Source organism: Sapajus apella, unplaced genomic scaffold (genome assembly GCF_009761245.1).
Source record: "Sapajus apella isolate SASKATOON/1434 unplaced genomic scaffold, GSC_monkey_1.0 scaffold66, whole genome shotgun sequence".
Lineage (NCBI taxonomy): Eukaryota > Metazoa > Chordata > Mammalia > Primates > Cebidae > Sapajus > Sapajus apella.
In genome coordinates, this window is record NW_022437006.1 from 6,502,533 (window position 1) to 6,517,118 (window position 14,586).

Consider the following 14,586-nt stretch of genomic DNA (forward strand, 5'->3'; position numbering starts at 1 on the left):
CCCCAACAGAGCCAGTACATTTTAGTTTATATGCCTGTCATAAAAAATACAGTTAAGAGGTTTAATCATAGCACCTGAAACAATACAGATGTCTTCCCCTTGGAAATATTTTGGCTACATACTAACATCCCAGTCAGTAAGACCGCAAAAGGTTACATTAAATACTAGCAACTTACACACCTTAATGATTATCAAAAATTACTGGGCAATATTAATTGGCTTTGCCCACCTTGGTCATAACTACTGACAAATTACAGAACCTGTTTTCTGTCCTAAAGGGCAGTACAGTTCTGGACTCTCCCAGGTATTTAACCCCCACAGCAAAGAAATAGAGTAAGCTATTTCTCAGAGGCAACTAGAATATATAGACCCACAATATTAAACATTCCCCAACAGGATTAATAGGACAGATGGCCCCAGGGCTGCGCTTCCTAGAATTGGTTTTTTGCTCACATACCAGGACTAAAACACTATCTCCCTATATCTAGCTAGTGAGTAAAGTCATCTGTATGGGCTGCAGACAATGCAGTTAGTTGCTAGGTAATGACCCTGATGTCATAAGAATTCTTCTGAGTGAAAAACAATTTGAAGCAGTACTGTCCTTATCTCTAGGCCTTCAGATAGCACCTCTGATTGTGCAGGCCATATAGGACATGCCCTTCCTGCTGACATACTACTCTAGTTCTTATCTTGTACTCCTGTAGTTGTGCCTACAAAGGTAGCTCACTCACCCATACCTAATACTATAACACTTTTTACTGATGGCTCTGGTAAAAATGGAAAGGGCTATTTGGTGGGAACCACATTATTCTCTCACTCATTCTGGATTTGCTGGCACTCAGAGAGCTGAGGTTAGAGCCCTTATATTGGCCCTGGAAACCTTTTCAGCTCAGCCCATCAATATTGTTAGTTACTCTGCTTACTCTTTTATTTATTGCAGAACCTTAAAAGAGCCCTCATTAAGTCCACTGTTGAGCTCACCCTGTGTGCACTTTTTCTTCAACTCCAGCAATTTTTGGATCAACGTACACGTCCATTTTTATCATACATATTTGAGCCCACAGCTCACTGCCTGGCCCACTGGCTTATAGCAATAATCAAGCAAACCTGCAAATTTTGACATCCTTGCTTAACCAAACCACCCAGTCACATCAATTTTTCCACCAAAATTGGAGAAACTGAACAATTTCAGCTTACCCAGAGACTAGCTAAACAAATTATCCTGCAGTGCCCAGATTGCCAGCTCACAGGCATGTCCGTCCCTCTGCAGGTGTTAACCCTAGAGGACTAGAACCTAATCAGTTATGGCAAACTGATGTTACACATGTCTCTGAATTTGGAAAACTAAAATATGTACATGTATGCGTTTCTATCACCTATAGAAAAGCACTTTGCTAAAACCTCTCAATACATAAAACCCGCAGTTTTATGGAAAGATGTAAATAGTAATGTATGGTATGGTCCAAATGATTTGCTAACATGCGGAAGAGGATATGCTGTGTTCACACCCCCTCAGGCCCTCTTTGGATTCCAGCACGATGCATCAAACATTACCATGGTGCAGCCAGAACCCAACCCAGTGCCAGAAGTGAAGGAAGTGACCCCAAAGAACCTACGGTCCCAGAGGTTGCGGCTTCGCCGAACAGCACAAGCCCCAACTATCACCTGGGGGGTGCTGAAGAAGACAACTCAGGAGGCTGAACAAATCCTGCTCCGGACACAGACACCATGCACTCCAGATAATTTATTCCTTGCTATGCTTTCTGTTATACATTGCAACTCTTGTAAGGTATTAAGCTTTCTTATTCTCTCACTTTGCTTTCAACGCGTACCTGCTACACTCTATTGGGCTAATCTCCTAGATCCACCTTTCTTCCACTCTGTTACCTGGGCAGACACTCCCTTCCCAGCCTCTAGTAATGTAACTGCTTGGCTAGGAGGGATTGACTTACCCCTGGTAGGGCCCCTTATTAATGACACACATTGGACTAAGGTGCCAGGTAACACTATATATCACTCCACTATCCTTCCATTGTGTGTAAGTTATAAAAGTTCTAATCCTGACTGTGTACCTGCCCAGACAGAATTATTGCTACATCATGGCAAAGGAAATGCCTTAACGTTCTTGGTTGTAGGTAGCCTCAAACTGGGCAACGCAACTAATGCCACCTTCCCCAACATTCCTCCCTATCCCTAAAGAACAAACCCAGGAAAGTAATGGATTCCACTTTGGCTGAGGGGTCTGTCATGGGGGACGAGCCTGTAGCCTCCAGTTAGGCAATTATGACATCATATACTGGAGCCCTCATGGCTATTTGCGGGGTGACCATACTGATGTTCGCATCCATTGTGGCATCAGTCGCAGTTTCATAGCCACGTCCTGCTCCACTATGATTTGCGTGGATGAGGGGATGGGATATCCCAGACCCCAAGTAGAATCCATGCTACCCCAAGGCACTTCATGGCACCTGGGACATCTTAGCACCACCCTTATCACCTGGCATGGGATATATCATAATTCCATTAACAATTATAGTATGCCTTTTATTCATAATCGCACAGATCAGTGCCTGATTTGCACTGCCCATCCATGTGTTTTCCTTATGGGAACCAATATTTCCATTACACCTCAAAACTCCATGTTTGTGACCTGAATGCAGGGACAAGGCAACCTGGTTTGCCTCATGTATCACTAATTACCGTGTATCTAGTTTAAGTATTACTAGTGTCATGGTATTATGGAGACAATCTGAGACATTCCTACCAGTCAGTTTGAGGTGAGATTGGCAAGGTTTCTCTGCTCTTGCCTCCCTAGAACATACTCTGTCCCAGGTCAGACACAAAAGATTCATAAGTACGCTAGCCTTTATAGGCTCAGCCATAGTCATCGTAGCCACTACTGGTGTCACTGTTGGATCTATTACTGAATCAGTACAAACAGCTACTGTTGTAGATAACGTGGCCAGAAACATGTCTAGTGAACTTCTCTTACAGCAGGGTGTAGATCAAAAAATTACTGCACATCCGCAAGCCCTTGATGGTGCCTTGGAATATGTAGGGGAATGACATGATGCACTGGCACTCCGACAGCAATTAAACTGTGACTGGGAGCATAAGTATATCTGTGTCAGCTTTCTACCCTGGAATCAATCAATCCATAGTTAGGATGAGATGAAACACCACCTCTGGGGAATCTTATATGATAATGTAACCACAGATGTAAAACAACTTACAACTAAAATTCTAGAATCCCTAAATGCCGTAAATCTACACGCTCAACATACAGCCATATAGAAGGATGTAGAAGAACATCTCTCCTGGATAGACCCCCCCCACTCCTGGGGGGGGGTCGCTCCTTAATTAGAAAAATATATTACTGATTATACTCATGTTTGTCTCATGTTATTTGCCAATTCTAGGATGCAAAGCCGAAAAATGAGCAATGACCACTACGCCTGACAAACCTGTTGCTGCACACATCTGTACTCTCCAAGCAACAAAGCCTAATGAAAAAAAAAAAAAAAAAGCAGATAAGGGGGAGATGTAGGAGATGGGTCACGGTGGTGGGAGAAATTACAGGGAGAGAACGCAAACCCTGAAAGGTCTCAAGGTTTTGCAAAAGCTTCAGGAGAGAATAAAAGCTGAAGGCAGCCAATTCTCTTATCCTGAGGCTAAGGGCAAGGGGTAGGTAACAAGGGAGTGTACAGGAATTTATCTAGGTAAGTTTGTTTGCTTATGTCTCCAGAAACCAACCTTTGATAATCTGTGCCTGTGCAAGACTGCTCCCTGGAAGGTGGGGAACAACAATATTAATTACCCACAAATTGTGTTTGCTCCAGGCCCTTGTCATTAAATCTGTACTGAATAAATACAAGCCGCTCTGGCTTATCAGGACTGTCTCTCTTTGGCAACACAAAGCTGGCAGTCCCTTAGCTCTCTTTCACAGTCTACCTGTGTCTGAGTATTTCTTTCATTCCTCACTTGGCCAGAGTCTGCAGGGCAGACTCAGCAGTTAACCACCTTAGCTAGACTAAGAAAGTTCTAGTCTTGTTTTTCCTCCTCCCCTCTTCCCTGGGATTTTTTCCTTAAGTATTCTAGTCCTAGGGTTCAGATCCTTTGATGTCACAAGTTTAAAAACAAAGCTTGAGGAACTACCAAAGGTATAGGAGTTGTTCACTTTGTTGAAATTCATTAAGTCAGAGAAGTCTTACTAACAGATGTATTTTTAGGTTCCGCAGATAATTTCTTTTTCTCCCCTTTCCCCAAATTACATTCAGCATTTAAAGCTGTTTATGACTTGCCATCAGCATTATTCCGTTAGGATTGTTAGTGTTAAAATCTGTTTGGGTTTTGTTTTTTTTTTTTTTTAAGACTCTTAAAGTCTAGATGGAATTCAGATGTTGACCAGAGTGTGTATTTTACATAATGTTCTTGATTAAAAAGATTTGTTTGTAAATTACCTGTTGTTTTTGCATATGCCCAGTTGATGTGATAAAATTTTCATTGTCTTACCATAAAGCCTTGGTGATCAGCAGGTAGAATGCAGATATTGTAAAGCTTTTCATGAATTTTAAAAGTGCAAAATAAAGCAGCCACATTTAAGTAATTAGATTGTCTTTTAACAGGCTTAAAGTATTTTGCTAAAATGTGGGCTTTATTACTCTTTACTGCAAGATTACTTCTTAGCAGCAGGATAGAGGAAGTTTGAGAATTGAGAGACTGCAGTAGTGCCCCATTATTTGTGGTTTTGCATTACATGGTATAAGTAATCCATGGCTACCATGGTCCAAAAATATTAGATGGAAAATTTCAGAAACAACTCATAAGCTTTCAATTGTGTGCCATTCTGAATGAAATCTTGCAGCACCACGCTTTGTCCCACTGGTCACGTCAGTCATCCCTTTCTCTAATATATCCACACTGTGCATACTACCCACCTGTTAGTCATCTACACCATCTACTCCTGACATCCAAGCATTGACCATGTCATGGCTCCATGATCCAGGATCACCCAAAGCAGATGATCCTCCTTCTGATGTATCATCAGAAGGTCAGTAGCGGTGCTCATGCCTGTAATCCAAGCCCTTTGGGAGGCCAGTGTGGGTGGATCACTTGAGGTCAGGAGTTTGAGACCAGCCTGGCCAATATGGTGAAACCCCATCTTTACTGAAAATACAAAAATTAGCCGGGCATGGTGGCAGGCGCCTGTAATCCCAGCTACTCGGGAGGCTGAGGCATGAGAATCACTTGAGCCTGGGAGGTGGAGGTTGCAGTGAGTTAAGACGGCATTCCAGCTTGGGTGACAGAGCCAGACCCTGTCTAAAAAAAAGAACGTCAGTAGTAGCCTCATGGTGTGTCACAATGCCTGTGTCACCTACCTCACTTCATTTCACCATGCAGGCATTTTACCATCTCACATCCCATCATCAGAGGAAGGGTACAGTACAATAAGAAATAGACCACAGTCATGTAACTTTCATTACATTCTTATAATTGTTCTATTTTATTCTTAATCTCTTAATGTGCCTAATTTATAAATTAACCTTTACCATAGGTGCATATGCATAGGAAAACCTTGGTATATATAGGCACCCCAGTTCTTAACGTAGTTTGGAACGTAGCAGATACTCATATTTGTTAAAGGTGGCTTCACAAAGGAAATTATATTTGACCCCTGGGTCTTTGAGGAATATGACTTATTCAGGCAGAGAGGGGAAGCATTTATTAGAGGTCCAGGAGGAGGGAAACGTGTCCTGTGTCCTGAAGCTGTGTGCTGAAGATGACAGGGGATGAAGGTGGGAAAAGGTAAGTTGAGAGCTGAATGGGAAGGATATTGAATGCTTTTATCTTTACCCTCTCTCCTACTTAAGAATGGAATTTGGAAACATTACCTATGTAGTATTCTTACCAAAAATGCGGATTTTTCATAGCCCTTAGCAACTTCACAGATCTAGAACCTCCTGAAGGGGAGGCCAGATCTCCTTAAGGAAGGACTCTGCTCTACTGCCAAAATATACACTGGTTTCAGTGTCACGTCAGAGTTTCCTGTAATGGGTCTTGAGCCCCAGGGAAGTCTCTGACAGTTCTTTGGCAACAGTTTTGGAGACAGTGACCTGATCATCTCTGAAGTATTCATTCCAGACAATATTCAGTGCTACAGGCAGCCAACCACCCCGGTGGCTTTATAGCTGTAACACTGCTCAGGCTGGCTTGTATGGTTCCTGAGAGTAACAGCCACTCTCTGCTTGCCAGGTCAAGGATTGTGGGTTATGCATAGTGCATTTGTCACCTCCTTCCTGCCAGTTCTCTGGAGAGCACTAATGTTACCCAATTCAGTGGAAAAAAGCTGCGGGGTGGGGGTAGGGGCGGACCAGTAGCTGAGGTAGTTACCACAATCTATTCTCACCATTTTTTCCATGGTAATTGGGGTTGACATTGAATAACATGCCTGCCTAACTGGGACTATATTTGCTGTTTTCCTTGTAGTTTTAGGTGTATGAAGCAATTAAGTCCTACAAAATTTAATTGGAAATGCTGCTAATTCCGTGTTAGGAACCTGACGACAGTTACTGTACCTCCTCCATGCACTTTTATCCCTTCCCAAAAGTAGTAGCGATAGCAATGTAGCCTTGATTTTTTTTTTTTTTTTTCAGAGTCACAAGATGGAGGGAACCTGGATCCCTGAATGACCACATGGAATATTGAACTGTTACGTGAGAGCAGATTAAATGTCTTTATTTTTTTAAGCCACATTTTTGTTTGGTTTCTTGTTATAGCAGCTTCCTTTTTGCTCAAACTTGTTGATCATTTTTGTCAAATAACATCTGAGCATTTCCTTCACCAGTGTAGGCCCTGAGCAGGCTGCTCCACTCCTGCATTTCCATTGTAATGGAAATCTTGGGATGAGGGGGACTAATTCTATAAAAGGCTTTGAATTAAGAGTTGTAAGCTGTATTTTGAATGTTGGTAAGTATTGTTACAGCCGTGTGAACATGTATAGCAGCAGACAGCCTAATTCTATAGCATGTTGTTTTTTCAGCTCTGCTCCCATAGATTGATGGTCTTTTTGTTTATTTGTGAATTTTCTTGAGGCAGGGTCGGTCTCTGTCGTCCAGACTGGAGCGCACCTGCGCGATCTCGGCTCACTGGAACCTCCACCAGGCTCAAGCGGTCCTCCCACCTCAGCCTCCGTAGCAGGGACCACAGGCACGTGCCACCACACCTGGGTAATTTTAGTATTTTTTGTAGAGAGAGAGTTTTGCCATGTTGACAAGGCTGGTCTCAAACTCCTGATCTCAAGCGATCCACCTGTCTCAGTCTCCCAAAGTGCTAGATTACAGGCTTAAGCTACCTCACCCAGCCAAGTGTTTGTTGGTTTGTTTTTTAATAGGAATTAAAACCTTAGACAATTTTAGTGATAATGCTGTAGCATTAGAATAGCATCGGCCAGGCAGCTGGGCGGCTGGGCCTGGTGGCTGAGGTGGGAGGATCACTTCAGCCCAGGGGACGGAGGTTGCAGTGAGCTCAGATGGCGCCACTGCACTCCAGCATGGGCAACAGAGAGACCCTATCTCAAAAAACAAAAAACACACTTATATTCTGCTACTTTTGTAGAATAGACTCTAGTATACTATATTGGATGTCATTTAAAATATTTTACTTTTAGGTTTAATATGCTAAATATTTTATAGAATTCTGAGAAGCACCAAACTTTTCAATCATTTCACCATCTGAATCTTGCTGTGTTACTCAGGCTGGTTTCAAACTCCTGGGCTCAAGCGATCTTCCCCCCTCCCAGAGAGGGGCTTCCAAAGCACTGGGATTACAGGCGTGAGCCACGGCGCCCAGCCTAGAGTTATTTTAGAAAACACTATTCCGCAATATTGATGAGGAGGAGCTGCTGAGGGCAAGTAGAACGGGGACTTCCAGCTCCCAAAGCCACAGCACAGCCAGGGACTCAGTCTCTTTGGCTGCTGCACCAGACCTCATGTTGGAGTTTGAGAAGAGCTATTGACGTAAAATGAACCAGGTAATTTAACTCTCCTATTTAGGAACCAACATTAATTAAACATAGTACCTTTTCAGCTTTGCTTACAGCATGTTCAGAGATTCAAGACTAAGATTGCTGCTCATAGCAGCACTCTGAGAAGTAGGGAAAAAAATCTACTTTTCCTCCTGGAGGAGAAATAACGTGGAGTAAAATATCTTGCCCTCCACATACTCTGTAATTGTCTCCAAACTGTCTACTTAATGGCAATAAAGCCAATTTGAAGCATACGCACTGATAGGGAAATAACAATCCCCAAGATTCTTTTTTTGGAGACAGAGTCTCAGCCTGTCGCCTAGGCAGGAGTGCAGCGGTGTGATCCCACCTCACTGCAACCTTCCGCCTCTCAGGTTCAAGTAGTTTTCCTGGCTGAGCCTCCCAAGTTGCTAGGATTACATGCATGTGCCACCAAATACTAAAAGTTTTTGTATTTTTAGTAGAGACGGGTTTTCACCATGTTGGCCAGGCTGATCTCGAACTCCTGACCTCAACTGATCCACCCACCTCAGCCTCCCAAACTGCTGGGATTACAGGCATGAGCCACCGCACCCAGCCTTCTTTTTCTTTAGTTTAACCTCTTGCCCACCCCAATACCCAAACGTTAATATATATTTTTAAAAGGCCGTCTTTAAAGTTCCCAACTTCCATAATCCACAGTCTTTAGGGGTGGGGGTAGGGTTCCATCCTTTCAGGAATCCTTTCCAGACAGACATGTTGGTAAGTGAAAGGGAAAAGAGAGACGACAGTTTATGCTGAGTGAAAAGTCTCCTGCTGACCTAATAAATTCAATCCAGTCACCACAGAATACTGAGGCTGGAAGGAAGCCTTTGAGCTGGTCTAGCACTCTCATTTTACAGAGTGGAAATGGTCAGAACTCTTAACCTCTGTGAGCTAATGAGAGAGGTGGGTCTCCTAAGCCACATCTGAATCCTGGAGTTCATGTGCTTCACACCAGCTACTCTGCAAAATCAGCTTTGTGATGGATTTCTGTCAGACTAGGAATCGACTTTCCCAATGGCAGTTGCTTGGTTCAGTTATTGAAAAATGCTAAAACAATTATTAACATTTAAGATTCATACTTTTGGCTGGGCGAGGTGGCTCACACCTGTAATCCCAGCTCTTTAGGAAGCTGAGGTGGGTGGATCAGTTGAGGTCAGGAGTTCGAGACCAGCCTGGCCAACATGGTAAAAACCTATCTCTACTAAAAATAGAAAAATTAGGTGTGGTGGTGGGTGCCTGTAATTCTAGCTACTTGAGAGGCTGAGGCAGGTAAATAACTTGAACCTGGGAGGCGGAGGTTGCAGTGACCTGAGACGACGCCATCACACTCCAGCCTGGGCAACAAGAGTGAAACTCCATCTGGGAAAAAAAAAAAAAAAAAAAAAGATTCCTTTTTTTTTTTTTTTTTTTTTTTTTTTTTTTTTTTTTTTTGAAGAGAGAGGGTCTCACTGTCACCCAGGCTGGAGCATAGTGGTGTGATCATAGCTCACTGCAGCGTCAAACTCCTGGCCACAAGCCATCCACTTGCCTCAGCCTCCCAAAGTGCTGGGATTACAGGTATAAGCAACCATGCCTGGTTTAAGGTTTGTATTCCTAATGGTACTATTACCATTGTCAGGAATCTGATAATTTGAGAGTAGGTTGCAAGTTGTTTTGAAAGTTGGCATAACAGTGCCTTGTGCATATAGTTATAGAGATGTGAAATTTCTTTTGTAAAAAGAAAAGTTGAGGCTGAAGTTGATCCCCAAAATGGGAATGCTTGACCAGCTACTCAGGTCTGTTCAAACAGAATGAATTGGCTCTAATCCTGTGGCCAAGTCTATTTATACACCCAATGTCTTACTTTTCCTCCATATTCTCTACCCAAAGCATTTTGAAACCCACCCTTAGCCATGCATGGTGGCATACCTCTGTAGTCACAGCTACTTGGGAGACTGAGGTGGGAGGATCGATTGAGCTCAGGAATTTGACGCTGCAGTGATCCCACCACTGTCCTCCAGCCTAGTTGGCAGGGTGAGACCTCATTGTAAAAAAAAAAGGAAAAGCTAGCATTAAACCTTATTCCCCCAGTAAAGTTTATGATTCTATAACTTTGGCCAAATGTGAGCTCAGAGATAAAAATTTCAGTTATTTCTTCACATTTCTCCTTGGCCCAGTTTACCTGAAAGCCTTTCTAATGGTTTGGGAGTTTACAGAAAACCCATGTGACTATACAGGAGCATGCCTTCTGTTTTTAGACTGTTTCGGTGAATGTGGAGAATCTAACTAGGCAATTAGCAGTTTTCTCATTTGACTAATTAAAATGGATTTTATCATAATTGCATTACTAGGATTGAATTGATAATAAGCCTTTTAGTGGAATTTTCTGGATCCCAATAGATTTTTCTTCTTTGTGTGTCCAAAAAGATCACATGTGTTTTATCTATGTTTGTATCTATGTATCTGTGTATCAATCTATATCTATTTGTGCCAGAGTCTCATTCTGTTGCCCAGGCTGGAGTGCAGTGGCGCAATCTTGGCTCACTGCAACCTCCACCTCCCAGGTTCGAGCAATTCTCCTGCCTTAGCCTCCTGAGTAGCTCGGACTATAGGCACAAGACACCATGGCTGGCTAATTTTTGTATTTTTAGTAGAGACAGACAAGGGTTCATCCTGTTGGCCAGGCTGGTCTTGAACTCCTGACCTCACGTGATCCATCCACCTCAGCCATTCAAAGTGCTGGGATTACAGGCTTGAGCCACTGCAGGCTAAAGGTCACATGTATTTTCTATAAACAGGAATTAGTTGTGACTTCCCTCGACAGCTGTAAGAGATAAGGGAATCAGCTTCAGACTACTGAATTTATAACTCGGGTTGGAGACTAGCTAATGACAGGCTTATTTTGCTCAACAGTGTTTCAGAAATACTTAAATTTGGTGCCAGCATTTAAAAGCTGGGAGATTCCTACAAAAATTCAGATTCTTGGCGTCTGTTGAAAAATCTGATGATCTAGCAACATTGTTCTTTCCATGGCAGTAGTCGAGTCTATTAGAAAACAGCAGTCCAAGAAACCAAAATGTACCCACACTGCTAAAAATTGTTCTGATGCCTGGCGCAGTGGCTGACGCCTGTAATCCCAACACTTTGGGAGGCTGAGGCAGGTCTGTCACCTGAGGTCAGGAGTTTGGGATCAGCCTGGCCAACATGACAAAACCCCCTCTTTACTAAAAATAGAAAAATTAGCTGGGGTGGTGGTGTGTGCCTGTAATCGCAGCTACTCAGGAAGCTGAGGCAGGAGAATAGCTTGAACCCGGGACGCAGAGGTTGCACTGAGCTGAAATTGCACCACTGTCTGCCAGCCTGGGCAACAGAGGGAGACTGTCTCAAAAAAATAAAAAAAAATCTGAAATCGGCTGTTCCGAGTGCAGTGGTATTTACAACTAATTGATCACAACCAGTTACAGATTTCTTTGTTCCTTCTCCACTCCCACTGCTTCACTTGACTAGCCGCTTTTTTTTTTTTTTTTTTTTTAAGATGGAGTCTTGCTCTGTCGCCCAGGTTGGAGTTCAATGGCACGATCTTGGCTCACTGCAGGCTCTGCCGCAGCCTCTGCCTCCACCACCTCCTCCTGGGTTCAAGCAAATATCTTGCCTCAGCCTCTGTAGCTGGGATTACAGGCACCTGCCACCACACCCAGCTAATTTTGTACTTTCATGGTGATGGGGTTTCGCCATGTTGGTCAGGCTGATCTCGAACTCCTGGCCCCAAGCAGTCTCTCAGCCTCGGCTTCCCAAAGTGATTACAGGCATGAGCCACCGTTCCTGGCCTTGACTAGCCTTGTTAAAAAAAAAAAAAAAAGTAATAATAAATTGTCCTAAAATCCTCTGGGCACTGCTGAAATAGTCCACCCAATACTTCCAGCACAATTTAAAGCCCTGGGTCCCATGCCATACATGGAGATCAGCAGTCTCGAGTACCCATTCCAATCTCACTACCCTTTTCATAAGCTACATGATTTGTGTCTGAAGTGAGAGGGTTAGATAGCAAATGACATCTCCTTTCTCTTCTGGTATTTTTAACTCAGGAACTATTTAATACAAAGCAGAGTATCACACACAAAATGAATCTTTTTTTTTTTTTTTGAATTGTTTTAACCAGAGCTGAAAGTGACTTTTTGCCAGTATTCTTCCATAGGCCTTCAGCAAAATGTTCTCCAGTGACTGCCAAGAAGTATGGAAAATTCAGCTGTTAAGGTTCTGCTTCACCTATAGATGAGGTGCAGCATTTTAAAATTTGGTATTTATCTCAAGACCCAATTTTGTTTAGTGACTGACCAGATACTTTGAATTCTTGTTAACCTAGACCTAGTAACTACTTGTAGGAACTGGGATGGGCCAGGGGCAGAATATGGTGTGGTTCTGTGTCCTCATCCAAATCTCATCTTGAATTGTCATCCCTACCTGTGGAGGGAGGGAAATGATTGGATTATGAGGCCAGTTTCCCCCATGCTGTTCTTGTGATAGTGAGTGAATTCTCATGAGATCTGAAGGTTTTATAACGGGGCTCTTCCCCCTTCGCTTCCTTCACACGGTCTCTCTGCCTGCTGCCATGTAAGACGTGTTTGTTTCCCCTTCTGCCATGATTGTGTTTCCTGAGGCGGCCTCAGTCATGCCGCACTGGGTCAATTAAACCTCTTTCCTTTATAAATTAACCAGTCTTGGCAGTTCTTTGTAGTAATGTGAGAATGGACTAAGCAACTATAGGCTTTCTTGCTAATTCTTTACGTAACTGTAAGGCAGTTGCTTCTTTCTTTCTTTGTAAATAGTCTTCTGTTATTGCTGCTAACCAGGATTTTTTCATTTATTAAAAAAAAATTAATTTTCCTGCTGCCTGGATATAAACGGGATTAATTTTTAAGCTTGAAAGTTACATTACTAGCCAGACACAGTGGCTCATGCCTGTAATCCCAGCACTTTAGGAGGCTGAGGCGGGTGGATCACCTTAAGGTCAGGGGTTCAAGACCAGCCTGGCTAACTTAGTGAAACCCTGCGTCTACTAAAAATATAAAAAGCTAGCTGGGCATGGTGGCAGGCACCCTGTAATCCCGGCTACTCAGGAGGCTGAGGCAGGAGAATCTCTTGAACCCGGAAAGCAGAGGTTGCAATGAGCCAAGATTGTGCCATTGCACTCCAGCCTGGGCAACAAGAGTGAAACTCCATCTCAAAAAAAAAAAAAAAAAAAAAAAAAAAAGGTTACATTGTCATTGTGAATAAATCTCTTCATTTCCTTAAGCTTTTGGCAGGCTATGTAACCCTTATTTTTTGAGAATGTACGTGAAAACTGAGGGCAGTATCTTCAGCTTATACCTGCATTTCTCCAGGCTAAGTATCACCTGTTTACTATTATTATCCATCCTTTTTATAGGCAACATATTGCAACAATCTTGTCTTTTTTTTTTTTGAAACAGTGCCTTACTCCGTCGCCAGGTGCCAGGCTGGAGTGCAATGGCGCAATCTTGGCTCACTGCAACCTCCTCCTCCCAGGTTCAAGCAATTCTCCTGCCTCAGCCTCCTGAATATCTGGGATTACAGGTGTGTACCACCACGCCCCACTAATTTTTGTATTTTTAGTAGAGACGGGGTTTCACCATGTTGTCCAGGATGGTCTCAATTTCTTGACCTCGTGATCCACCCGCCTCGGCCTCCCAGAGTACTGGGATTACAGGCATGAGCCACCGTGCCCAGCCTGCAACAGTCTTTTCTAAAAGGATGCCCACCTGTGGCAGCACAGGTTCTGAAAATTTCTTCAAAATCAAGAAATCTGCTAATACATTGAGAGGTCATGATGGAACACTCATTCTCATACATTAATGTAAGTCAGGAGAATTTCTTTTGGAGAAAATTGGCAATATCCATTAGTCTTAAATACATAACATTTGTCCTAGTAACTATGATGCTCCCAATTTATGTGCACATGTGCCAGTGCAGCATAATGTATGAGCAAAGTCAACTCCATCATTAAGAGACTGGTTAAATAAGGGTATCTCCAAAAGTAGGCTAGTAAGCAGTCACTGAAAGAATGGGTAGACCTATATGCACTAATGTGAAATAGAGGTCACTATCACTTGTAAGAGACATTTATATGAACGTGCTTTGAATGTCTGAAGGAGACAGTAGAGCTGGGTAAGAGTGGTTACTTCTGGGGAAGAACAGGACGACTGGGATGAAGAGTGGAAAGGAGATGCCATCTCTGACTTTTGTGCTGTTTGAATTTCTGTGTCATGTGTATGCACTTCCTTTTAATTGCTGATGGTTTTTTAAAGACACCAGACCAGGGAATGATGAGAGTTACCAAGTGAAGAACTCTCTCACCATTGGTACTTTTCTGAAGGGAATCTGTGTAGCCCAGATACAAACCCTTGCGTGGGAGGGCTATCCACCTACTATTCACTGGTTTACCCATTGGACTTGTGTCTGCCTTCCCCAAGGCCAAATTTTCCCCACTTCAGTATATGTGGAAAAATAGTCTCTGTGTCTGAAGCCCTGTTTCCTGCCTACAA

General features: G+C 43.0%; 1 protein-coding gene across 28 annotated transcripts in view; it reads left to right on the forward strand.

The window, feature by feature from the left end:
• PPHLN1 (periphilin 1) overlaps positions 1-4,606 on the forward strand; it is a 135,861-nt gene extending 131,255 nt beyond the window's left edge. For 19 of the 28 annotated variants that reach the window (XM_032248488.1, XM_032248482.1, XM_032248485.1 and 16 more), the window contains one exon: positions 1,517-4,606. In XM_032248488.1, the coding sequence (XP_032104379.1) occupies positions 1,517-2,197 (681 nt within the window). In that variant the 3' untranslated portion in view covers positions 2,198-4,606. The remainder of the gene's footprint in view (positions 1-1,516) is intronic. The other 9 variants (XR_004259976.1, XM_032248496.1, XM_032248500.1 and 6 more) reach the window with 4 other exon arrangements.
• Positions 4,607-14,586: the final 9,980 nt, after the last annotated feature.